The sequence below is a fragment of the Ricinus communis genome, chromosome 1, assembly GCF_019578655.1.
Source record: "Ricinus communis isolate WT05 ecotype wild-type chromosome 1, ASM1957865v1, whole genome shotgun sequence".
Lineage (NCBI taxonomy): Eukaryota > Viridiplantae > Streptophyta > Magnoliopsida > Malpighiales > Euphorbiaceae > Ricinus > Ricinus communis.
Window position 1 is genome coordinate 36,624,829 of NC_063256.1, and position 23,266 is coordinate 36,648,094.

The following is a 23,266-nucleotide window of genomic DNA, read 5'->3' on the forward strand; positions in this document are numbered from 1 at the left end:
GTCAGTGTATTATTAGATAGGACTCCTCCTTTTGTAAATGGGAAATCTCATCTTTTCTTCTGAGGAAGACATGTGTCAAAGATAAGATTCCCACCTTATCTTTTCTGTCTTATTGTATTTAGGCTTCTCTATATAAATGGGAGTCGAGAGTAATGGAAGTAGGCAAGTTTTTCCTTTCATCTATTAATGTAATATTCCTCTTTCTTCTCATGGCTTTCTAAATTCTTTATCTATTCTTCTTGATCCATTGGCTATGAGCTATTTGTTTGCACGATCTGTTCTTTTATGATTTAAAAGGACTAACTCGGCTATAAGAATCCAAAAGAGCAGAAAGACCTCTCATGGCAAAGGTGCCTCTATACGATCTTAGCTTGAGGATTTCTTCTGCCTTGAGTTTACAATATGAGAATCATAGGATGAGCAGCTCTCGGCTCTTCAATAGTTTATGGCAATGCAAGAAAGCGTGTATTTCATTACTTCAGTTCTTGTAATCCATGGCAGTTTCATCCTTTCATAAATCAAACACACATATATATGAGTGTTATTTTTTTATTAACTATAATAATATATTATCAGATTTATATAGAAATTTCACTTTTATATGTATACGTATCCAGTTGGTGAAAAGGCTAAAACTTAGTTGCTGCTATTGAAAAAACAAAAAAGTGAAAAAGGGAACATTGTTATTGTTACTAGCTTAATTTGCCATTAGAGAAAAACATATCTAAATGGGCTGCACCAACCACTTGATGGGGTGCCATTTTCGCCATAAGCCTAATTTTATATATTTATAAATTGATATTGCCATCAGGAGCTTCTTCTTTTTCTTTTATGCCAATGAAAAAATGGCCATATTTGGACTTACATAAATAATGAAAGTAGTGGAAATATTATCTTAAGATCATTTTTATGGCCATAGGTTGGCCTCATACTTTAATTTCTCTTTCTTTCATCATTTTCCACATGGTGAAAACGTATTTCTTCAAGTACCTTATACTAATGTACTTTATGTGTAGTAAAATGGGCCTGCTACTATAACGGTTGCTAGTAGACGCAACTCCTATTGGTAAGCCTTCATTTCTCTTGTGAGGGGGAACATATCTTTGATATGGAATTAGTGGAGCTTGGAGCCTTATAACATTATTTCATTCCTAGGAACTAGTGAAAAATTGCCCCCTTGCTCTACATTTTATCCCATTGCCTGTGATAAGACATCCTGGCTTTGTGGCTTAGGACTTAACAAAGTTAAAGTTGAAGTAATTCTTCCAACAATATTCGCCATAATGGTGTTAAATTGCTACATCAAATCATCAGTTGCTTTCTTTTGGCTCTCTATTAGATTATTGTGAGCCTTTTTCACATATTTCGAAGCAACCTCTACTTGCATCCTGAAAATATTAATCATATAGTTATTAGTATCAAAAAATTTAATTAAAGGTAAAACATTATTCTGCCCCCCCCCCCCCCCCCCCCCCCCAACAATAGCATTCCTGTTGGAGGTTCTAACGCCTCATATAGTTGAACATTTTGAAGCGTCATGCTTCTTTCAATTTGTTCCTCAAGGAACGAAATCCTATTCTCCTGCTTCATCAACAATGACTCTAGCATCTTAAGACCCCACAACGTCTTCCAGTAATACTTCTTGTTTTGGGTGCCATAGAACTGGTCCTACCGAGCATGCCAAATTATATTTGAGAAAAATTTGATGTTGAGCGTGCCACGTGTGTAGGTACATGAACCTTTATAATTAATGCGCTTTAATTGACTTTTTAAATCATATTTCTTGTGAATTCCTAAGTTCTTTTACCACAATTTGCTTAGATTCTTAAAAGATACTATAATAAATAATTAAAGAATAGCAGTAAATAATTGTTAAATGACTGGTATTTAATTTTCTAGAGAATTACATAAACATCTGAATGAACATAAATATAAAGAAAATATCTGAATAATAATAATTGGCTGGAAAACTAAAGTTTTGAAATGTGTTTGCTGGAAATTTTTATTGTGCAATATAGTAGTTGTTGTAGATTGTTAATTTTTTTGTGTTGGCTTTTTCTTTCCTTTCTGCGTCATCTTTTTATAGAGCGTCCCAAGTTTTACTTTTCTTGAGGAGCTGTTTCCATTTTTTGTGCCATAGACCCCCATTATCTTCTTCTACTTAGAGAGTGGAGACAACTACTGCACAACTCCTCCCACCACTTTCTGTACGTGTGTATTTAATGGTTACCTTTAATTATTAATTAATTAATTAATCAATCAATTAACTAAACTAATTAATTATTATGGATTTAAGATTTTGGGCTTTTATTACTTTTTGCACTAGGTTTGGATTAAAAATCATTATAGGCCAAACAGTAATCAACACATATTAGCTAATGTATTAGTAACTTCCAATATAAAATTCATATAAAAATTAAATAAATGAGTTTTGAATTTAATTAGATATAAATATTAACCATTTTTTATTGAAATTAGTTTAATCTAATTCATCAACTCTAAGAATTAATAAAGTTACATGTGTATGAATTTAAATATATAAATTAATTTTGAAAGGAAGTAAACACATTTTGTAGGTCTTCACATGGTTAAGTCAATCAAAGGAGTGCCTTTTGAACATAAGTTTAAAATATTTTTTGTCAATCAAAATGATGTGGTGTTAAATTTACAATGAAATGATGTCGTTTTAGACTTTTTAGTATAAAGATAAATTCATTGTGAACTATATATATACTATTCCGTTGTAAATAATCTTATTATATATTCATCGTAATTTTGAAATTAAATTATAAAATAATAGAAACAACAACTCTAGTCGTCATTTTTATATCTAGTTTACTTGTAAATTTTATTGGATATGCTTTATATACTATTATTGGACAACCCTCTTAACAACTAAAAAGATCCATTCGAAGAACACGTGGACTAGTTGAAGTAAAGGCTCTTTAGATATTTATTTATTTATTTTTAGTATTGTTCATAATATATTGAAAATCATCAAAAATAAAATATTTCATATTCTCTCATATAATATAATAAAATAAAGTCTTTGAGGATACATTTAATATTTTTGTTTAACATATTAGTTAATTGCAAGAATTAGCCACCATAATCTCCAAACAAAGAATTAAAAAGAAAACAAACATTACTAACGTTATATATATTAAGTTAGAAACATAGCTTGAGAATTATTTTTTCAGTGAGGTAAGCCTCTCCGACTATGGCCACCACCACCACCACCACCACCTCTGCTGTTGCCGCCGCCGCCGCCATTATTGTTTCCGTCTTTTGATCGGGGATCATGCCCTTGATTTGCCGAAGGCTCACTATAATCGTTAAGCATTGCTTTCAAAGATCTTCCAGTATTGGCTAATGCTATTCCATTCTCTGTTCATATTTCAAAGATTAATTAAAATTAAAGAATGGTAGTCTTAGGATTCATAAAAAATATTGTTATGCACAAATTAAAACAAAAGAATATGATCAAACACAAAGGCAGGCAGCTGGGGTCTCTTAACAGAAAAACAAGGTTTCTTTTAAGTCATTAAGTAGGGAACTTAATTATTAATTAATTAAGAGTCAAAGATTAATGAGTTGAGGTCAAAGGGAAAAGGCAATCCTGAAGGAAGGTAGGGTGTACATATTAGTCCGCCGAATATGGCCAAGCTATAGCTGGCATATTGCACGCACCGCACCATCATCAGTGGCAGTGCTTGTCAGATACCTTAATACGCGCTTATTGGAACGCAAAACCCGGAACATCCAAACCCACTGTCCCATCCTCTCCTAAGGAAATTCCTGCTTACACCTTTGCATTTAATTACATATCACTTTTTTTATTATTTATAGTACATATACTAAATTTATGAAAGATTTTTTTTTAAATAAGATAATTACTATTTATCTCTTCTATTTTTCCATATTATACTAATTATTCTTTAATATTTAGAAAATATATTTTTTAATTTTTATATTTTATAATTTTATACTAAAGATCCCTTTTATTAGAATTTCATTAAGGAATCGTTAATTAAATTTGGTTTTATACTATTTACCTCCTGACTTTTTGTGTAATATACAAATTGCTCTCTATATTTTATTTACTGCACTAAAATCCTCTTGCGTTTTGAAAATCAATATAATTGAGGATTTAAATTGATAAAAAAATATGATTTGATCCTTAAATTTTTTATCAAAATTACAATACTATTGTAATAAGATTAATAATAATAATACTATCTATTTTATTTTAATAATTTAAAATTAAATTATATGAATTTTTAATATTTTAATTAATATAAGTACTTTTAAAATATTTAAATTTCACCAGAATTTAATTATGCTAAAAATTAAAATAATAAAATAACACTAATTAATTATTTTTATATAGACACTAAAATTGATTTTGCAGAAAAATTAGATAATAAAATTTTAATATAATAAATAAACTATAAAGAGCAATATGTTTAAGAGAAATTATGACGGAAATGATTTTTAATATTAAATTATAAAATAAAAAAATGAAAAAATATATCTTTTAAATGTTGGAGGTAAGTAGTATAATATGGATAGTAACCCCTTAAAAATATATGCTTTTATTTCAACACAGGAAATATAAATAAATTTAGTTCATCATAGTGTTTACCAAAATTAATAATATTTTTAACATTGTGGATTGATTTATTAAATATACTAGTATTTACATTAATTGAGTTTATTTAATATTAGATGCACCATAAACCAAATGTAGATAACATAGGAAATTATAAAGCCTGTTTATGGATGGGGACAGAAATATATTGGTATTGTAGTAGTGAACATGAAACGATGCGTATGGATTAAGAAGAGCGGTGTTCCCAGCGCCCGGACGACCTTGTAACTGCATTTTGAGCATTTGACAGTAATCATCGACCAGGACTGATTTGACAAAGAGTAACAAAAACAACTAGCATTCTTTAATCTGTTTGAAGAAAACCCTCTCCCTCCCTGAACCTGAAATCTAACTTTGTATTAATTACCAACTGCAATATACTATATTTTTCACATTATGCTTAAGATACATACGTACGAATATTTGTTAAGGTTCAATAACTCTTTAATTTAAGAATCAATAATTAAGGTACCTGTAGGTTAACTACTCTGTAAACACTCAAAACACCTAACACCTAACACTTAATCCTTAAAGATTTATGATCAGCGCAGAAGTTTCCAGTTTCCACTGTCAAAATTAAGATTTGAAGAAGAGAAAGAAAAATAAGGAAAAGATACCTGAGATGGGAATGGGGTTACGAGCAGAAGACAGCAGAGCAAAGACGAGCAAGAGACAGAAACACAGCCCAACGCCCTTATCCATCTATATTTCTTAAAGTCCTTGGAACTGGAACTGCAGGGGGATAACCCTATTTATATTTATAACTACAGGGGCATGCACTGAAGTTTCGCAAGACACAGAGTTGACTTGCGCAATTGGTGGCTGCCACGTTCCATGCACATTACAATTTACATCTCTCTCCATGTACTTACTGCAATTTTTTCCTTAGCATCCACGGCATTCACAACCGTCCAGTTTCTGGGTCAACGCGCTTCCTTTATCCAATACAAAAACCAAAGCAAAAAGGGGTCCTTATTTTCTTAAATGTGAGGTTGAATTCAAGCCTCTTTTACGGTTTTAAGTCACTTAATTTACATGATCCATGTTGAGTCCAACTAGATTGTGCCTTACTTTTATATATAAAGAAATATGAGTAGATTCAAATAAATTATAACCTTACTTTAGTTCATTCAAATTGTATTACATGTTAATTTTCATAAATTTGGAAAAACAATAAGATAATCATTCCAAATAAAAGAAAATTAACTACTTAATTAATTAACAAGAGCAAACATAAAAGTTTGTACAAATTAGATCCAAATATCACACGTGTGATTGCATGTCATTTTCTTAAAATAGGTTTAACCAAAATTTATGAAGTATTATAGTATAGGTTCTTGTTGTGATAATAGCAACAGATAAGCTATTCGTTATCTTCTCGAAAGTTTGTAATTTAAATTTGCCAGCCACACCAGATGACTCTGTATCAAAGTCAAATGGTCGCCGTGCACCTACTATAGTGTAACTTGATTTAGGAAATAACACAGCGCCCACGAGTTTTCAATTTCTAAATACAAGGCACAAAGCAACTAAGATCCTTGGCAACTGCCCATTTTCTAGTTTTGCCTTCACTATGACCACAGAGACAGATGTAATGACCATGGAAGACCTTGAGACAGAAAGGTCTAATTCAAAAAATGCATCATGCAGAAACAAAAAATAAAATAAAATCAAATGATATGCCTCAATTACCTCACACGGTCTATTAGACATCTTGATAGTAAGCAGCTGCTCTAGAATTAAGATACATGGTTCAAACACAATTCTGTTCAAGAGTATTACAAGACCATAAGCAACACAAATCTTCAAAGCAGCTATACCATTGTTAGATACAAACTTAACTTTGCAACAGTTTAGATTCGGTTCTTTCCTCGTCTACCAAGACTGATAGGCATATCATATTACCACAGATGAAACCCACAACTTATCTTTTCTTAAAACCATACTTCTTGCGCTCATAGAACAGATCTGTTTTGGCACTTCCTAAATTAACAATTTTTGGGCATCCATCCCTATCTTTCTCCTGCTGTGTGCACTCTTTGCAATAGTAGGCATCTGAGATACCAACGCCTCCACAGATAACGCACCGACCTTGGAAGGATCCGTAGTTGCATTCATCACATATTCGTACAAGTGTGCAAGGACGCACATAAGAATCACATATCACACATTTCCCATCATCTTTCTCACAAAGTCGTCCAATGGCAATTCCTGGCTGCTTCCGGCACATGATCAGATCAGGATGATGCTTGGCCATAGTTCAGGTCCTAGTTTCTCACCTGCTAACAAGGCCATGCAACCAAGAAAATATCAAGACTTCCTCACTACTAACATTGTTAATCCAAAAAGTCAGAAATATAATAGATAAAATAAAAGATACTGTAGACAAAATTCTAAACTAGCAAGGCAACTGATGAACAAATTTAAGAGCAGGCGAATTATGTAGTTCTCCACATATTGATTAAAAGAATTGCAAATGGAAAAGATAGTTAACGGAGCGATACCTCAAAAAGATAAATAAAGCAAACAAAACTCCAATATCAATACCATCTCTAGATAGCCGACTCAATGACTATCCAATCAAGTTCCTTGACAACAACCTGATAAAGTTCTATAAAGTTGACCCTTTACAACTATAATGCTCAAGAATGCACCTCAATTTCCAGGCTCAAGCTCAAATAACGATCTAAGTCACCTTGAGCCAAACCTAGTTCTTACATCAAGGAAAACAGCTAGGCTCTGCACATGTGTTTTGAATTAAGTGTATCAGGAGCTTACATTAAGCATATATGAAAGCTTGCATGTAGGTAAGAAAATGCCTGTGTACAATTAAATTCATGCAAAAATCCAAAATCTCAGAGAAGCACTTGTAAATTCTTAATAGAAGTATCAACTTAAGGGCTAAGGCAATCTTAAGCTGTATAATGTCTGAATAGACCATAACTCTATAATATGTTGACAAAGAAATTGTAAAGAGAAAAGACAAAAGGAGTATTTAGTTACTGTCTTGTGTTACAAATGAACATGGAGAGAGCAGAAAAAAGAAAAGGGGGAAATATTGCAATATGAGACTAGATAAAAGTACATTTGATTAAAAACAAAAAGTGGGATAAGGAAATTCAGCAACAACATTCAGTAAAATGCTTCTTATGTCCTGAGAGAATTAGTTTAGACAGGAGCAAGAACAGAAAGAGAAATTAGGATATGGTAACAAACTGACAAAAGGAATTGTGCATATCAGTATATTATGAACTGTAATCCAAATCTTCTAATTTAAACTGAATCAAATACATCAAATTAATTCCAATTGCTTCAGGAGGCAAATTGAGCAAATAAAAATGTATCAAACGACAAAAAGAGGCCGACCATGGAAACCGAGAGATGGAGAAATATAACGGAAAAGAGTATAGAGTGTGCACCCAGAAAGAAAAGCCAAACATTGAAACCCACTACTTGAATTCAAAATCAATCTGGGAATTATCGTTTGTGCTATCGTTAACTTTACTAATTCGCCAAATTCAATATGACCCTTCGTACTTTACGTTGTATATATAAGCCTATTTGCACACAACAAAAACCCTAAAATTTTTCCGATTACAATACCCAAAAAAGAAAAAGCCTAATACGTAGGTAGTATTCAATTGGGGAGAGGAAAACAAAATTGAGAAGGAGGCAAGGAAAGTAGACACGGATACAGCAGTAAAATGGAATTTATTACCCCAAAAGAAGATATTCAGAGGACTAACCTGCCCGGTGATGGGTCTTCGTAGATTGATGGAAAGGAGAATAACACTGGGTAGTGGGTAGCCCTCAGCAAGTGTTTTGTTGGCAGAGTATTTAGCTTTCACTTGTATATATATGAACGGTTTTCCATTCACATTCTTACTTCCTTCTTTCGAGGCCCAATAACTATTTCAGCCCAAAACCTAACCTACGTAAATGGAAAATCCATCGTCAATTCATTATCTAACAATAACATGCATACAGTTTAAATACTTAAATTCATTTTCTTTTAAATAAAAAAGTAAAAAGAATTGTTTTAAGCCCTCCAAAGAAAAGACTTTAAGATAATTATTTCGAGCCAGAACCATGTTATTATTAATCATCAATAAGACATGAAAATTATTGCTCAGAAAAGCCAAAGTACCAACATTTTGCACATATCACTAAGATTCAGTCTGAATACAAATACCCTTGCAATCAAAATCTCATGCCTATAAAACTAATTAGTGAACTAAGACAGACTAAAGTCCCAACACAAAGGAAGAGGTGATCAGCACATAGCAGTAAATCATAACTGCTTCCATCAGTAGAACCCCCTCAGACATTGTTACAGTTAGTACACTACTAACTTATCATCTTTTCTTGAATCCATATTTCTTACGTTCATAGAACAGATCTGTCTTCGCACTCCCTAAGTTAACAATTTTAGGACACCCATCCCTGTCTTTCTCCTGCTGGGTGCACTCTTTGCAATAGTAAGCATCAGATATACCCACTCCCCCACATATAACGCACCGACCTTGGAAGGACCCGTAATTGCACTCGTCACAAACCCGCACTAGCGTGCAAGGACGCACATAAGAGTCGCATATTACACATTTCCCATCACATTTCTCACAAAGTCGTCCGATGGCAATTCCTGGCTCCTTCCGACACATGATTAAATCAGGATGATGCTTGGCCATGCTTCAAGGTCCTAAGTTTTTTTTAACCTACACATCCGGATACATGCACGAATTCCTCATTCACAACATTGCAACTAATAAGCAGCAAGGCAATAGCTTCAAAATAAAGATTGTAGAGATTTAAGCTGTCCATTTTTCATACATGGATTAAAAGGATTCGAATACAGCGTAACTTTATTGGCATCAGCATCAATAAATCATTAAACCAACCCGTAAAAACAGAGTAACAAGTCCTTCCATTTCTAACCTCACCTTCCCAACATGAGAAGTAAGTGAAACTACAATGCGATGCTGTCTTTAAGAATTCCTAGGGAATTTAGAGAGCCAGAAAATGACAAACAATACCAAGCTTTCCACTACAACCACAGCTTCATAAATGCAGCCCTACTTTTCAGGCTCAATATATGAAGGTCCCAAAATACAATGTTAATACTACATCAACAATGAGAAAGATGCATGTGAATTATACAAGCGTTTTTCCTAGTGAAATTTGAACAGTTCTCACTTAAATCTTTTTATTCAGATTGATAAAACAAAAAATGCAGAATGTATAATCATCAAAACCTATATGCACAACAATCATTACCCCATGATAAAATGAACGTTATCAACCAGTTTTTTTCTCCCTTCTCTTTTAGGGTACTACTTAGAACAGCAGCAAAAACTATTCAGGATAGTAGTTTAGCCACACCTTCAGCAAATATCGAGAAAGAAGAATGGCCAGAACTTTTTCCAGAGGGGAAATTTCCATTAGATAAATTACAATTACATTAGGAAAAATTATTTGAGATAAGGGAATCCAACAATGAGATTTACGAGCGTGCTCCTTCTAACATATTTGTAAGAAAAATGTTTTCAGTTACGACCAGGAACTGAAAGAAAATAATAGATTTGTTCAGCTTGGTAAAAGATTGGTCTTTTTTCTTGTGGGGTTGGTGAGTATTTTAAGAGAAAGGAAAAAAGTTTGCTTCTTCTTGTACTCAAAGATAGATAAACTTTTCAGAGAATACCATTTTTCTTTTTTCTTTTCTAACTGTGTTGCATTGTTAGTTTCTTACAATAGGAGTTAACGGTTAAATGTTACAGTTAGAGGGGAAGGAATACCTTAATTCAGAAAGTGAGAAACAAAAACTTGACCCAAATGATACCTAAATTCTTGACAACGTAACAAATTTATGCACCCAATTGCAAGTTAGAAGAAGAGCAGCTAAAACAAACATAGAAAAGTCGTTGTTAAGAAAATACCAAGATGGTCCTCTATCAATAACAAATATGTGAAAGAAATAATAGGCATGTAAGATTACGAATCCTCATGAAAACAATGGTGGGAGAATACCAAGATGGTCCTTTATTGCCAATGCAGAATAGCAGAACACTTCAGGAAAGAAATTAGAGAGTTAAATGTTTCTGCTGCCAGACATTCACAGACCTCATTGTGAAATTAGATTGGGAGTTAACTTTAGAAAATTACTTGAAGATATTTATCACAGATTAGTATTTTGATCTTTTAAAAAGAGCCCACAAGGGACACTTGAGCAATGAAGAGTGAAGACTTTATTCCCATTTTAACGATTTCTTTCAACAAAGGGACAAGTAGAGATTATCATCTTTTCTTTTCTTTTCTTGCTATCCAAACGAATATCATCCATGCCCTGTTGTGTTATGCCACATTTTCATTGAAGAAGACAATGTAAGATATTCCGGAAATTCGTATTTTTATTTTGTGATATTTGTAGCATTGTGGGGATTAACGGAGACGGAGCTAGCATCTTTTTTTTTTTTTTGATAATAATTTTTGAAATATACATTCATACATACAGTAGGATAGAAATAAGAACGCTCAGAGAAGTTTTGAAGGCAAAAGAAAGAGAAAAGAAGAGGTTAAGTGGTACCGACCCGAGCTGAGAATGGTGGAGTAGAAGATTGAAAGCAGCACCGGTAATTGGCAGTCGCAGTTGCTAATCTAAGGAGGAGGCCAGAGAAACAGCAGCAGCTCGGACAAGACGAGAACAATCCAGAGAGACGCGGAGTCGCTTTCGCTTTGTTTTTATTTTCTCCTTCTTATATGGCCCAATAAGTCCCTCTATTTTTTTCAACTCTCTTTCGCTTCGGCCCAATGTTTAAAATATTTCCGGACAGTCAACATTGCAAATATTCTTTGTTTCTTTTTTTAATTGTCCAATTTCTTGATTTCTTTTTTTGGATATTTATTGTCTGTAATTTAAGATGTGTTAATAGTTTTAGTCCCATTTTATATTTGTTAACATCAGGTAGGCGAAGTCAAGAGTTTATGATGTTAAAGAAATGAAAAGTTGGGAGGCATGATGGAGACAATTTAGAGTTGGTAGTGCAAATAATGGCCATGCACCTGTTGACATTCGTTGCTTCCCTGGACTGGAGATATTGGAAACGAACAATGAATATTACTATTATTTTAAATAAGGCAGCATCTCCTTTCATGATCAGGCTTCAGCCCCCATCAGTCAAATGATGCAAATGGAATGAATAAATCAAGGATTCCATCCCGAAGCTGTCACCTTGTTTATAATTGTGAATAATGAGATGACAGCAGAAATATGTCTTTGTGGCGTCCTCGATTTTGTCCCTCAAACATTCACTCTCGAATCTTAGCAAAGCTTTCCTTGCATACTTCGTCAAACTCTTAATCCTATCAATATGCAAAGTAAAAGGCACCCAACAAAAGAAAAAAAGAATTCCTCTACGACTACGATCTAACTACTTCCAATCCAACCACCTAATTATGTCTCTTTTCTTTCTCCAAACTCATCTCTCTTCATCCTCATCATCATGAATTTCATTCTCTGCGTGTTTCTTGCAGCAGCATTGCCTCTGCACTTTCCGTTAACATCTCCTGTTAGTTCCTTTCACTTCAATGAATATTACCCTGGAGAACGAGATGCGTTATTGCAGCTGAGGAATTCCATGACTTCCTCTTTCAATTTGCATAGTAATTGGACCGGACCTCCTTGTATTGGAAATTTAAGCAGATGGTTTGGGGTTGTTTGTTCCGATTGGCACGTCACGCACCTTGTCCTTGAAGGGATCCAGCTCTCGGGTTCTCTCCCCCCTGCATTCTTATGCCACATTACTTTTCTGACCACACTCAGCTTTACAAACAATTCTATCTTTGGACCTCTTCCTAATCTCACCAGTCTTGCTCACTTGCAATCTGTTTTGCTTTCATACAATCGATTCGCGGGTTCAATCCCTTCCGACTACATCGAATTGCCAAGTCTTCAACAGCTAGAGCTTCAACAAAACTATTTGCAGGGTCAAATTCCGCCTTTCAATCAGTCTACATTGATAGATTTCAATGTTTCTTACAATTACCTCCAAGGTTCAATTCCTGAAACAGATGTTCTTCGAAGGTTCCCAGAGACTTCCTTCAGTAACTTGGATGTTTGTGGCTTTCCATTAAAACTCTGCCCAGTTCCACCTCCTCCACCCGCCATTTTGCCACCGCCGCCTATAATTCCACCCAAGGACAGGAAAAAGAAACTTCCAATTTGGAGCATTGTATCAATTGCGGTGGCAGCTGCCTTGATTACCTTCCTGCTTGCCTTTATTTGCTTTTGCTGCTACAAGCAGGCGCACAAAAAAGAAACAGCAAAAGAACCAGAAGCAGGTACACCATATATTTTACCTATTTAATTTGAGTCATACGTACACATATAAATTAATTGGGAATCAATTTATTTTAAATGGAAGTTTGATATCTGCTGAATGTAAAAATAGGGTCTGATGATTCTCTTATATTTGCTTCTTAATTGATTTGAAAAATAATAATAATAGTGATAGTAAAGATTGTTTAGGATTTCAAATTCATTTTCTTTGTTCTGATTAGGAACAGGGGCTACTAGTTCTGCAGGGTGGACAGACAAGAAATTAACACTTTCCCAAAGGACAGAGGACCCTGAAAGAAGAGTGGAGTTGGAATTTTTTGACAGGAATATACCTGTCTTTGACTTGGATGATTTGCTAAGGTCATCGGCAGAAGTGTTAGGGAAGGGGAAACTTGGCACTACCTACAAATCAAACCTGGAATCCAATGCTGTCGTTGCTGTTAAAAGAGTCAAGAATATGAATTGCTTGAGCAAGAAAGAATTTATCCAGCAGATGCAGCTGCTGGGAAAACTAAGGCATGAAAACCTGGTGCACATCATCTCTTTTTACTACTCCAAAGAGGAAAAGCTGGTTATCTATGAATACGTACCAAATGGCAATTTGTTTGAGCTGTTGCATGGTCAGTGCATGTTTCTCTTCCTTGTTTGCTTGTCCTCCTAAGTACATGTATATAGCCTCTCACACCATTGTATTAATATGTATTTTGCTAGATAATAGAGGTGTGGGAAGAGTACCACTGAATTGGGCTGCAAGACTGTCTGTAGTAAAAGATGTAGCAAGGGGTCTTGCTTTCCTTCACCGATCCTTGCCTTCTCACAAGGTGCCTCATGCCAACCTCAAATCATCTAACGTACTAATCCATCAAAATGGACCGCAAAGCTACCGTTCCAAGCTCACAAACTATGGCTTCTTGCCGCTTCTGCCTTCAAAGAAGTATTCCCAGAGGCTAGCAATTGGACGATCACCTGAATTCTCTTCAGGGAAGAAGCTGACACACAAAGCCGATGTATACTGCTTTGGCATTATCCTACTAGAAGTCATAACAGGAAGGATTCCAAGCGAGGTTTCTCCAGGAAATGATGAAAGGGAAGATGATCTTTCTGACTGGGTTAAAACAGCAGTTAACAATGATTGGTCTACAGATATATTAGACGTAGAAATAATGGCAACAAGAGAAGGCCATGATGATATGTTGAAGCTTACAGAAATAGCTCTGGAGTGCACAGATGTTGCGCCTGAGAAGCGCCCAAAAATGACCGAAGTATTGAGAAGGATAGAAGAGATCGAGTTCAATAGCAGGGCCAAAAGTTAATATTAATTGGCCTTTTTAACTTCAGGTCATCAATATGTTCATAATTATATATGTTAAGCAAAATTAGAGCTCAGTTCCTATGCCTAGCTAGGTCAGTAATTCGTCGGATTTTCCATTTTCTTTTGGACAAAATCTAATTGACAACAGGTAAAATTCATCTACTGCCCTTTTTAATATGCAAAACGAAATCAAAATGGCTTGGCCATTGGCCCATTTTGTATAATGAAGTATGTGATAGGTGTATACCAACACGCAAGGCCCACTGAAAGCTAACAAAGGCGAGCAAGAAAAGTAGAATGCGGCATTGCTTCGTATGGACCTGAAAATATTAGCATCAATCTGCAACTTGTCTTGTATGATCATTTTATGACATTAATTACAATTATCTCTGACTGTATTATTCAACTTCTGCTGTAATGCTTAACATGGTTACATGGTACAGATTGTGCAGAAGCATTCGATGCTTTTCAAAGAGCATTTGGATAGCGCCGAATGATTAATTAAATGTTTTATAAACCGGAATTAGAATTAAAAGTGACCCAAGTCACAGTATAATTTAAAGAACAGCCATAAATGCAGAAAATTTCTTATGTGGTATAAGTATCATTTTGTGTTTATTTTATAGCTAAAACATTTTCACGGAATTTCTTTTTAGATTTACAATCCAATTACATAAGGAGGCTTCAAAATTAGATTAGGTTCAAGTTGTCGATGTAGGCAAAGGGTTCATTCTTATCAACAAAGATGGACGCAAAAGACTTCTAAATGATACTCTTTTTCTAATTATATATTTTTCTGGATCAATATTTTAATTGATACTTATAGTAATGAAGGGATAAGAGAAAAGAAAGTGATCCAGTTGGAGAGAAAAGGCAAGGCATAGTTGTACGTGTCAGGCTTAATGCATCAGGTTATACCAAGTGTCCAAAAGCTTTCCAACTCATCTTTGGCTAAATTAGGCTATAACCCCTCCACTTCTCATCCATGCAAGAAACTTAAAACCCATATCTGCCTTACCTTCCTGTATCTTTTCTCCTTTACCTAAGAGAAACCTTTTACTATATATAACTTAAATTTCTCAAGTTTGTTTTTGGCGACAGGGTCTCTTAGAAGTTAAAGTTTGCCGACAGATAAAAGAAGAAGAAGAAGAAAAAACAAAGTGCGTAGCTTGCTAGCTCATCAGACACCATGCCTCGAAGATATGCATTTGGGAGGGCGGAAGAGGCCACCCACCCCGACTCCATCAGGGCCACATTAGCTGAATTCGTCTCCACTCTTATCTTCGTTTTCGCTGGTGAAGGCTCTGTGCTTGCTCTAGGTAATATGCACATATATTTATCTTCTCTTCCTCTCTAAAAAGAAAAAAAAAAAAAAAAGAAGAATACGTGTATGCATGTGTATATATAGTACGGTGATCGATGGTTGTATGCAGACAAATTATATAGGGAAACAGGACCGCCGGCCTCAGGACTGGTGATGGTAGCGCTTGCACATGGATTGGCACTGTTTTCTGCAGTATCAGCTAGCATCAACATATCAGGTGGGCATCTGAATCCAGCAGTTACCTTCGGGGCTCTGGTCGGAGGAAGGATCTCGGTGGTTCTTGCTTTCTACTATTGGATTGCTCAGCTGCTTGGTGCTATTGTCGCTTCTCTGTTGTTGAGGCTTGTAACAAATGGCATGGTACTAGATATAGATAGATACATCACTTCTATTTTCCTTAATTTGTCGAGTTGGGGTACATGCGTGTGTTTGAGGTATAATAATATATAATACATTGTTGATTTTTCAGAGACCAGTAGGATTCCATGTGACATCAGGGGTTGGAGAAGTGCATGGGCTTATAATGGAGATGGTAATGACATTTGGACTGGTATACACAGTGTACGCAACAGCCATTGATCCTAAGAGAGGAAGCTTGGGCATCATTGCCCCACTAGCCATCGGGTTCATAGTTGGGGCAAACATATTAGTGGGCGGTCCCTTTGACGGAGCATCGATGAATCCAGCAAGAGCATTTGGACCAGCACTAGTTGGGTGGAGATGGAACAACCACTGGATATACTGGCTCGGCCCTTTCGTTGGAGGGGGGCTGGCTGCCCTGATATATGAGTACATGGTCATCCCGACTGAGCCACCGCATCATACTCATCAGCCTTTGGCCCCTGAAGACTACTAGACTTCTGTTAGCCAATTTTTATGTTTTCCTTCTGTGCATGTAACCTGTTTGGTGTCCTAAAAACGTTTGTGTTGTCTGTCCCTTTGTCAATTGCTGCTTTGGTCTTGGACAAATTGGTGCCAATAAAAAAACATGACCGACTCGGTTTGTATATTTCATGTATGTTGTTGTTACTATTATTTTGTTAGTAGAAAAAGAAACCAAAACAAAATTAATAGATGTGGTAACGCATTGGATTGTTTTTGCAGGAGCGGTGCAATTTGCTCTTCCTTTTGCCATTCTTTTCCAAAAATTATACAATAAATCATCACCTTCATACATCGTATCTATACAACCCCTTTAAATCCGAGTTTAAATGATTCGGGAGAAGTGGAGTTGAAGTCTTTCCACATTCTTAAAATAGGTTCTTGAACCTGCTTGGAGTAGTACGTGAACCATCCGTAGCAGGTAGCTGTACAACAGATATACATGGGGAATAGAATTGAGGCAACTTCCCGACGATTTAATATCCTTGAATTCGGCCACAAATGGATAAATTCAGGTTGTGTGGTATCTACTGTAATCGGTTATAGAATCTGGCAACCCAAGGAGCAAGTTCACTGTTATGAGGTTCTCTTGGATTAGCTGCATAGTAATCAGACCAATAACAAGGTGAAAGTCTCTCAGCAAATTTACCATCAGCATAGATACAAAATGGCAGCCAAGTTTCACCCCCATTCATCCTCCTCTTCCTTTCTCTAGGGTAGGCTAAAGGTGCCTGTACATATCTGCATTAAACAGGAGATGTAAGTTTCTTAAATTTTACTGCAAGAAGTAGATCCATGCATAAATAATAAAAAGAAGGTAGCTGCCATAGCCATAATATCAAAGCTATGTTGATTGGCAACCTCAATTATTTCAAGTAACTAACGATCCGATCCAACATCTTCGAATACAAGACTACTTTCAATCTTAACATCTTCGAATACAAGAGTACTTTCAATCTTAACGAGTACAATATACGAAATATGGAACGAGGAAACCACATGCACAAGCAAGAAAAAAAGAAGGCATTCTGCCTAAAATGAATTGAGTGAATTTATGGAAGAGCACATTTCCTTCTGCCTAAAATGAATTGAGTGAATTTATGAAAGAGCACATTTCCTTTTTTCGCCGCATCCACAAATTAAATGAATAACAGTCAGAAGTTACAGATTCATTCATAATCAAGATAGTAGGATTGGTCCAATAAGTTATTTATCCTACTCCTTCCTGCCAAACAAAAACAAAAAAAGTCGATCCTTTTTTACCTTTTAGATACTCTTTTCTCCATTTTACTAATGGGCACTCCTATCGTTGCAGAATTGAATGAAAAGAATTGTACCAAAAGAAAAAGAAGACAGCCTGAAACATGATTAAGGGGAAAAGAATAGCACATAAGCAATACTGCCTCTGAAAAGCAAATATTAGTTTTCCAATGTCTATGTTTACTTTCTGCATCCACCGCACCATCTTTTAAAACAAACAAGTCCCCCCACTCCATATATTCCACAGAGCATAGACTTGTTCAGCTCAAACATCAATATGTTAAACAATCAGATCCTGGCTTACTTCAGATAGATAATAAGGAACCCAACATAAGACCCAGAACTTAAAAATCTAGTTATCAACATCACATAGTAGAAACATTCAGATTCTATTCTACTATTATCAGTTTCTAAAAGAAAAGGGTAATAGAGATAGAAAAGACATCCTAAGAGCATCTCCAATGCACTCTTTATATATGTCGAACTCTTTATTTTAAAGAGTCATGTCATAAAATGACACTCCAATGCACTATTTATTCTCTAAATATAAAGTAGAGAGTCAATTTGACTCTCTATATATGGAGAGTCAAACTTCACTCTATACTCTATATTTAATAAATGCATTACAAGTTTCTATGCATTTGATTTAATTGATATTTGTAATTCTTATTTTTCTATTGGTAAGAATTAAAAACAAAATTAAAGAGAAATTAAAACTATTAATGCTTGTATAAATAAAGCAAGATATTGAATTAAATATAGAGAGTCTATTGGAGTTAAATAAAATGTTTTACTCTTTATATGTGAATATTCCCTAAGATGTTCTTTATTATAGAAATTATGCTCTTTAAAATAAAGAGCACCATTGGGGATGCTTTAAGGACCCTACATGTACCTCATCCAGTGCATAGAAGACGATCATCCACATATTAAACACTGTCCAAAAAGGCCTACAGGAAACTTTTATAAAGTACCCAAGCCTATATACAAGACAAGGCTTGCACAAAAACAATGACAAAAACGACTTCAGACATACATAGGAGTCTAGGACTCGATAGATAATAGATACTAAGTATCCCTTGAAAAAGACATTGGAAGACTTTAACTCTTCCTGGATAGCGAAATCATCACCTGCCAACTTTGCTAATGACACCAACTCTACATCGGCATCAATTCCAGCACTGGGTTGTTGGCCTCCAATTCCCTCAAAATTCAATTAACACCTTTTGACACCCTAGTATTCTCCACACCAATTAATCATCAATTGGTGAGACACTAATCTTCCCAAGAATAGTATAAATTCTCTTTCTTAGAATTTCCCAAGTACCATTTCTCAATTTTTAGAAAAGAATCAGTCCCATAGAAGAGAATGCATCTTCTCTTCTCTCCCTCTCCTCTTCCCTTTTGACCCTTTTCTCTTCTACCTATATTTCCAATTTTAAGGTAGAATATAGCAATAGTCTAAGACTCATCTTTGTTCTGTACTTTCTTCAAGCAGAAGACATTTTTGTCCTCATAAAGACAGTAGATCTTCACATAGTACATAAGAACTACAGTTTTAGGTTTCATTGGTTTGTGTTGGGTCCTATACTTAAGTATCCCCTGCATGGGGCTATAATTAGGCGGCGAAAGTTAACTACTATATTTTTGTGGCTTTACTTCTAAAATAAACATGACCATTTTCAGAAGTCTAATTGGTTGGGTAAGACTATATAACGTAACATGATAATTTACTTAGTTGTGACCCTTTATTTTAAATCTCAAAAATAGTATTACAGACAATGTTAATTTATTAAGAATTCATTCAGCCCTTTATTCATACAAACAGAGAATTTAGTACTTTTAAAAAATATTCATTTTTTTGTTCTTCAAGAATATTACAAAGAAGTTTGGAAACTTTCAGTTTTTTTTTGTCAAGTAATAACGTCCAAGTTTGCATATCAAATATTATTCATGCAATCAACAAATGAGCTTGAAAGAGCATACTAACAAGCTGAGCTTGAACAGTTTTCTTCTTTTTTACATGCCTCCCATGATATTTTAAGATTACTAGCACGACAAGAAGTTCATCTTATATGCTATCTCCATGTAAACAAGGTGATATTTAGAATGGTAGCACTAAGGTGATGTAATTACCTGACACCATCAAGCATTGCATCCCAACAAAAATGAGTATGGCCAAACACATGGCACATAGATGCATTTGCTGTAGTTCCATGTATTAATCTTATGCGATCCTCAAGACAATCAGAACCAATTATTTTAGGTAGGTTTGGATAGAATAGCATCCTCTTCTCTGGACATAGCTCTTGCCTGGGATAAAAAGGGACCATGAAGAATCAATAAATTCAATGGATGGTAAGCACAAAATTAATGAGGGGCAGTTAATTTCTCAACATTGTTTTAATACACTAATGCTATCGGGTTCCAATGCCAACATCGGATTCAAAACAATTTCTGGAACTCAATTTTGATTAATTAACATAATGCTCTTTCAGAAAGTGGAGTTTTTATAATATGACAACCAACATAAACCACATGGAGCACACTTAAAGAGCTCTCATGACTAGTTATGCCACTGCTAATAAAATTCTAACTAAAGAAAGGTTCCAGTAGATGGATTGGGCTATAATTGAATATTGGCATAAGAAAAGATTTGAGTGATGATAAAGAAGAAATATAGAAATGGGTGATAACATAAATCCATCTGGAACTATTGGGAACCATTCACTATGATTCCGAGGCATCAGACATATAACACATCTGCTTATTGCAGCATCTCAGCACGCACGAATCATCCCATTTAAAAATAAATCACTGTAGCCTTTTGAATATTCTTTTAATGAGCTAACAGCCCAAATATGTAAGCAGCTCTAGAGAAAGTCAAAGAGTACACACGTCAATATCTGCGAGTTTCCTATTAAGTTCAAGAACATTCAAATCCCAATGAATTTTACTCCAAAGTGAAAAGATGAACTGCGAATTATTGCACCTCAAACCGACCCCATATACCCTCCACCCAATATCAGAAGTATTTCTATTTAGCTCAAAAGTTCAAAGAAAAGCATTTTTTTCTTTTTAAAACTGGAAACAATCAGATGGAGATATCAATCATACGAACTAGATTGCTTTATTTTCAGATACCCTTTAGATTCTGAATCAGTTCAAAAATAAAGAAAAGAAAAAAAAAAAACAAAAAAAAAAAACCTATGATGTGAGTTCAGCTTTTTGGTGCAGCAAGTCAGAGTGCTATGTGTTGGCTCACATACATTTCCAAGAATTACACATTGATTACTACTTGCTAAGGAAAATTTATCAAAGAGAATGTGTTTCAATTCAACAGAGATTTTTTATGAATGAGAATGTGCCTATACAACACAACAAAAAGAAGTTGCCAAGACAAGGGAATTTGACCAACTGGAGTTCATTTATTTTAGGTGGCTAGCATGAAAAGAAAATTTGAAACTAGAAATTTGAGGATAGAGGAAATCAAAAAATAGAAAATGGATCAGGCATGGAAATGATACAATTATGATAAGAAAAACAAAATGAATTGCACAAGCAAAAAAGAAGGTTTGTAATCACAGACAACGACTGTTTACAAACATAATTAGCCAGCAGATGGAAGAAAACTTAGAAAAGGTGAAATCATCAAATCATGAATTTCAGCATCTCAAGTAAGAATAGAGTAATTTCGAATTCAATAAGTAAGATCTCTGCCAAAGCAGTTATAGAGTAGCTGACCTAGGAACAAAATGTGAAAATGTAATTATTTGGCTACAAGTCCTCTGGATGACCTTGATTTTATCTCCATTTTCTTCATTAATTGCATCAAAGTACAAAGCAAGGGAAGTGTCTCTGCTTGAAAGGTCTCCTGGCCATTTGCATGCATGAAAGTCCTTGCATACCTAGAATTTGTGAGCCATATCACAGATGTATACACCTTAATGGGATTAATCACCAGATTATTGAAGTATACTAATGACTTGTTCAAGTTTTAAGCAGAACACGTTTCTACAACTTGGAAGTCCAAAACATTACTCTCTAGCATTCAGAAATCCGTAGTCCTAATACATTCGGCAATGATAAGAAAAAAAAAATAAAGAAGAAGAAGAAGAAGAAAGAAAAGAAAAGAAGCAGCTGTCTTTTAGGCAGAAGATTCAAAAGGTGGCCGTTCTAAACTTTGATTATGCTTCATATAATTCTTTTAAGAGATCTAAACTTATAATTCAGCTTCCAATGAAATTAGTAGGCTTGCCAAAGCCACGAGCAACTTAAGTTATAACTAGAAAACAAAAAAGAACAAAGAGAACATCACAGGTTTTATCTCTAAGCACCACAATGAAAGCAAAACCAAATCCCTAAGACCTTAACTATAATCTGATTAGAATCAACCCTTACGAGGAGAGAAGAAAGTGAATCACCATTTCCAAGGACGGTATTCGGATGCCAGTGATGTCCTCCTCTCTATCAAAACTCTGTAAAACAAGTATGCCAATGCAATATTCGCAAGCATAAGAAGAAAAATTGAGAATTGTGGAACAATTACCTCATGATACCAAGAAAAGAGAGGTATGATTCCTAAGCCATCTAAAATCATGGGTGTGGTCTCAACTCCAAGTATTCTGCATGCATCGAGCAATTTATTCAGCTTTTCAAGAGAATCAAGCTGAAAATTTTTACACACAGGGGTTTCAGTTGAGTGGTTGCTGTTCTGGAACAAATACATAGGCTGTATGCATAAAAAGGAAGAATTTAGCAGAAAATCAATCATACACAACGGTCTTGGTCCCAGCGACACCAAAGATCATGGTTTCCTGGTACGTAGAAGACATGTTGAAATGTATCCTTCAAAAGGGACATGGTGAAGAAAAAGTTGCTGCAGGTCTCAGCTACATCACCAGCAACCAAAAGAACATCTTTCTTGTTGTGCCTCTTTGATGACAAGGACTTGACCCATGTCATGTTCTCAGGATAATCAGTATGCAAATCAGAAACCACAAAAACACTAACGCCATCTCCAAATGAAGACCGTGACCGTGATATTTGAGGCCTTTCTCTCGTGTATTTTCTGAATGCTATAATTCGTTTGGGAACATAATTTGAAGGCTGGGGAGATAAACTCAGGCAAAAGGGAATCACTCTCAGTTGAAGAAACATTTACTAGAAAGAATGCAACTGCAGACTAGTTCAATCGATAAAGAAGCCCAATTAACTCAGTTACTGACTACATGAAATTTCTCTTTCAATCATTGTCAAGAGAGAACCGATTATGGACTCTGCACAGTTCGAGAGTTAGCCTATGCGGATAAAGCCCCATTCGCGTTCCTGGCCCAAAAACATTCCTTTCCTGATAGCGCTACCTGCCATTTCCAATTGCACAAATTTAAGTTTCTTTTGGTTCTATTTTCTTTTTCTTCTTTGCAATTTTAAAAACAAAAAACAATATTCATTTACACATGAACATTACTTGAAAGAAGAAGAAAAAAGAGAGAAAAAGAAAGA

General features: G+C 35.0%; 6 protein-coding genes across 13 annotated transcripts; 2 read left to right on the forward strand and 4 right to left on the reverse strand.

The window, feature by feature from the left end:
- Positions 1-3,000: 3,000 nt before the first annotated feature.
- On the reverse strand, positions 3,001-5,468 carry LOC8286468 (protein PSY3). Its single transcript, XM_002525613.4, has 2 exons — positions 5,269-5,468; positions 3,001-3,387 (listed from the first exon to the last, which is right to left on the reverse strand). The coding sequence occupies exons 1-2, from the start codon at positions 5,351-5,353 to the stop codon at positions 3,197-3,199; spliced, it is 276 nt and encodes a 91-aa protein (XP_002525659.1). The 5' UTR covers positions 5,354-5,468; the 3' UTR covers positions 3,001-3,196.
- Positions 5,469-6,311: 843 nt separating this feature from the next.
- Positions 6,312-11,371, reverse strand: LOC8286469 (PHD finger-like domain-containing protein 5A). Of its 4 annotated transcripts, XM_048379084.1 has the most exons (4): positions 11,236-11,371; positions 8,398-8,582; positions 7,156-7,390; positions 6,312-6,930 (listed from the first exon to the last, which is right to left on the reverse strand). In XM_048379084.1, exon 4 carries the CDS (start codon positions 6,906-6,908, stop codon positions 6,576-6,578), a length of 333 nt encoding a protein of 110 aa, XP_048235041.1. In that variant the 5' UTR covers positions 6,909-6,930; positions 7,156-7,390; positions 8,398-8,582; positions 11,236-11,371; the 3' UTR covers positions 6,312-6,575. The 4 variants fall into 4 exon arrangements, with proteins under 4 accessions (XP_048235041.1, XP_002525660.1, XP_015578793.1 ...); XM_002525614.4 differs by lacking the exon at positions 7,156-7,390; XM_015723307.2 differs by lacking the exon at positions 7,156-7,390 and having other exon boundaries at positions 6,312-6,933.
- On the reverse strand, positions 8,713-11,366 carry LOC8286470 (PHD finger-like domain-containing protein 5A). Its single transcript, XM_002525615.4, has 2 exons — positions 11,236-11,366; positions 8,713-9,366 (listed from the first exon to the last, which is right to left on the reverse strand). Exon 2 carries the CDS (start codon positions 9,337-9,339, stop codon positions 9,007-9,009), a length of 333 nt encoding a protein of 110 aa, XP_002525661.1. The 5' UTR covers positions 9,340-9,366; positions 11,236-11,366; the 3' UTR covers positions 8,713-9,006.
- Positions 11,372-11,827: 456 nt separating the features above from the next.
- Positions 11,828-14,369, forward strand: LOC8286471 (probable leucine-rich repeat receptor-like protein kinase At1g68400). 2 transcript variants are annotated; one of them, XM_015723288.3, is made up of 3 exons: positions 11,828-12,985; positions 13,205-13,603; positions 13,695-14,369. In XM_015723288.3, the coding sequence occupies exons 1-3, from the start codon at positions 12,148-12,150 to the stop codon at positions 14,294-14,296; spliced, it is 1,839 nt and encodes a 612-aa protein (XP_015578774.1). In that variant the 5' UTR covers positions 11,828-12,147; the 3' UTR covers positions 14,297-14,369. The 2 variants fall into 2 exon arrangements, with proteins under 2 accessions (XP_015578774.1, XP_002525662.1); XM_002525616.4 differs by having other exon boundaries at positions 13,211-13,603.
- Positions 14,370-15,289: 920 nt separating this feature from the next.
- Positions 15,290-16,628, forward strand: LOC8286472 (probable aquaporin TIP3-2). The gene is made up of 3 exons (XM_002525617.3): positions 15,290-15,614; positions 15,729-15,979; positions 16,089-16,628. Exons 1-3 carry the CDS (start codon positions 15,485-15,487, stop codon positions 16,473-16,475), a joined length of 768 nt encoding a protein of 255 aa, XP_002525663.1. The 5' UTR covers positions 15,290-15,484; the 3' UTR covers positions 16,476-16,628.
- Positions 16,497-23,177, reverse strand: LOC8286474 (acyl-carrier-protein phosphodiesterase PptH). 4 transcript variants are annotated; one of them, XM_015723292.3, is made up of 7 exons: positions 22,538-23,177; positions 22,311-22,430; positions 22,186-22,239; positions 21,506-21,669; positions 19,898-20,074; positions 17,151-17,242; positions 16,497-17,050 (listed from the first exon to the last, which is right to left on the reverse strand). In XM_015723292.3, the coding sequence occupies exons 1-7, from the start codon at positions 22,919-22,921 to the stop codon at positions 17,013-17,015; spliced, it is 1,029 nt and encodes a 342-aa protein (XP_015578778.1). In that variant the 5' UTR covers positions 22,922-23,177; the 3' UTR covers positions 16,497-17,012. The 4 variants fall into 4 exon arrangements, with proteins under 4 accessions (XP_015578778.1, XP_015578777.1, XP_015578779.1 ...); XM_015723294.3 differs by lacking the exon at positions 16,497-17,050 and adding an exon at positions 17,765-17,858 and having other exon boundaries at positions 17,078-17,242; XM_015723291.3 differs by having other exon boundaries at positions 16,497-17,242; positions 22,538-23,150.
- Between the last annotated feature and the right edge of the window lie 89 nt (positions 23,178-23,266).

What these genes read in the sequence shown, in the direction of transcription:
- LOC8286474 (XM_015723291.3), bottom strand. Translation starts at nt 22,921, where the DNA reads ATGTTTCTTCAACTGAGAGTGATTCCCTTTTGCCTGAGTTTATCTCCC. An exon ending in TCTTTTCTTGGTATCATGAG is followed by an intron (nt 22,240 to 22,310) that starts GTAATTGTTCCA and finishes CTTGTTTTACAG; the next exon opens with AGTTTTGATAGAGAGGAGGA. An exon ending in TTTTCACATTTTGTTCCTAG is followed by an intron (nt 20,075 to 21,505) that starts GTCAGCTACTCT and finishes TTTTTATCCCAG; the next exon opens with GCAAGAGCTATGTCCAGAGA.
- LOC8286470 (XM_002525615.4), bottom strand. Translation starts at nt 9,339, where the DNA reads ATGGCCAAGCATCATCCTGATTTAATCATGTGTCGGAAGGAGCCAGGA.
- LOC8286469 (XM_002525614.4), bottom strand. Translation starts at nt 6,908, where the DNA reads ATGGCCAAGCATCATCCTGATCTGATCATGTGCCGGAAGCAGCCAGGA.
- LOC8286468 (XM_002525613.4), bottom strand. Translation starts at nt 5,353, where the DNA reads ATGGATAAGGGCGTTGGGCTGTGTTTCTGTCTCTTGCTCGTCTTTGCT. An exon ending in TAACCCCATTCCCATCTCAG is followed by an intron (nt 3,388 to 5,268) that starts GTATCTTTTCCT and finishes AAATATGAACAG; the next exon opens with AGAATGGAATAGCATTAGCC.
- LOC8286471 (XM_015723288.3), top strand. Translation starts at nt 12,148, where the DNA reads ATGAATTTCATTCTCTGCGTGTTTCTTGCAGCAGCATTGCCTCTGCAC. An exon ending in AGCAAAAGAACCAGAAGCAG is followed by an intron (nt 12,986 to 13,204) that starts GTACACCATATA and finishes TGTTCTGATTAG; the next exon opens with GAACAGGGGCTACTAGTTCT. An exon ending in TTTGTTTGAGCTGTTGCATG is followed by an intron (nt 13,604 to 13,694) that starts GTCAGTGCATGT and finishes GTATTTTGCTAG; the next exon opens with ATAATAGAGGTGTGGGAAGA.
- LOC8286472 (XM_002525617.3), top strand. Translation starts at nt 15,485, where the DNA reads ATGCCTCGAAGATATGCATTTGGGAGGGCGGAAGAGGCCACCCACCCC. An exon ending in AGGCTCTGTGCTTGCTCTAG is followed by an intron (nt 15,615 to 15,728) that starts GTAATATGCACA and finishes GGTTGTATGCAG; the next exon opens with ACAAATTATATAGGGAAACA. An exon ending in GGCTTGTAACAAATGGCATG is followed by an intron (nt 15,980 to 16,088) that starts GTACTAGATATA and finishes TTGATTTTTCAG; the next exon opens with AGACCAGTAGGATTCCATGT.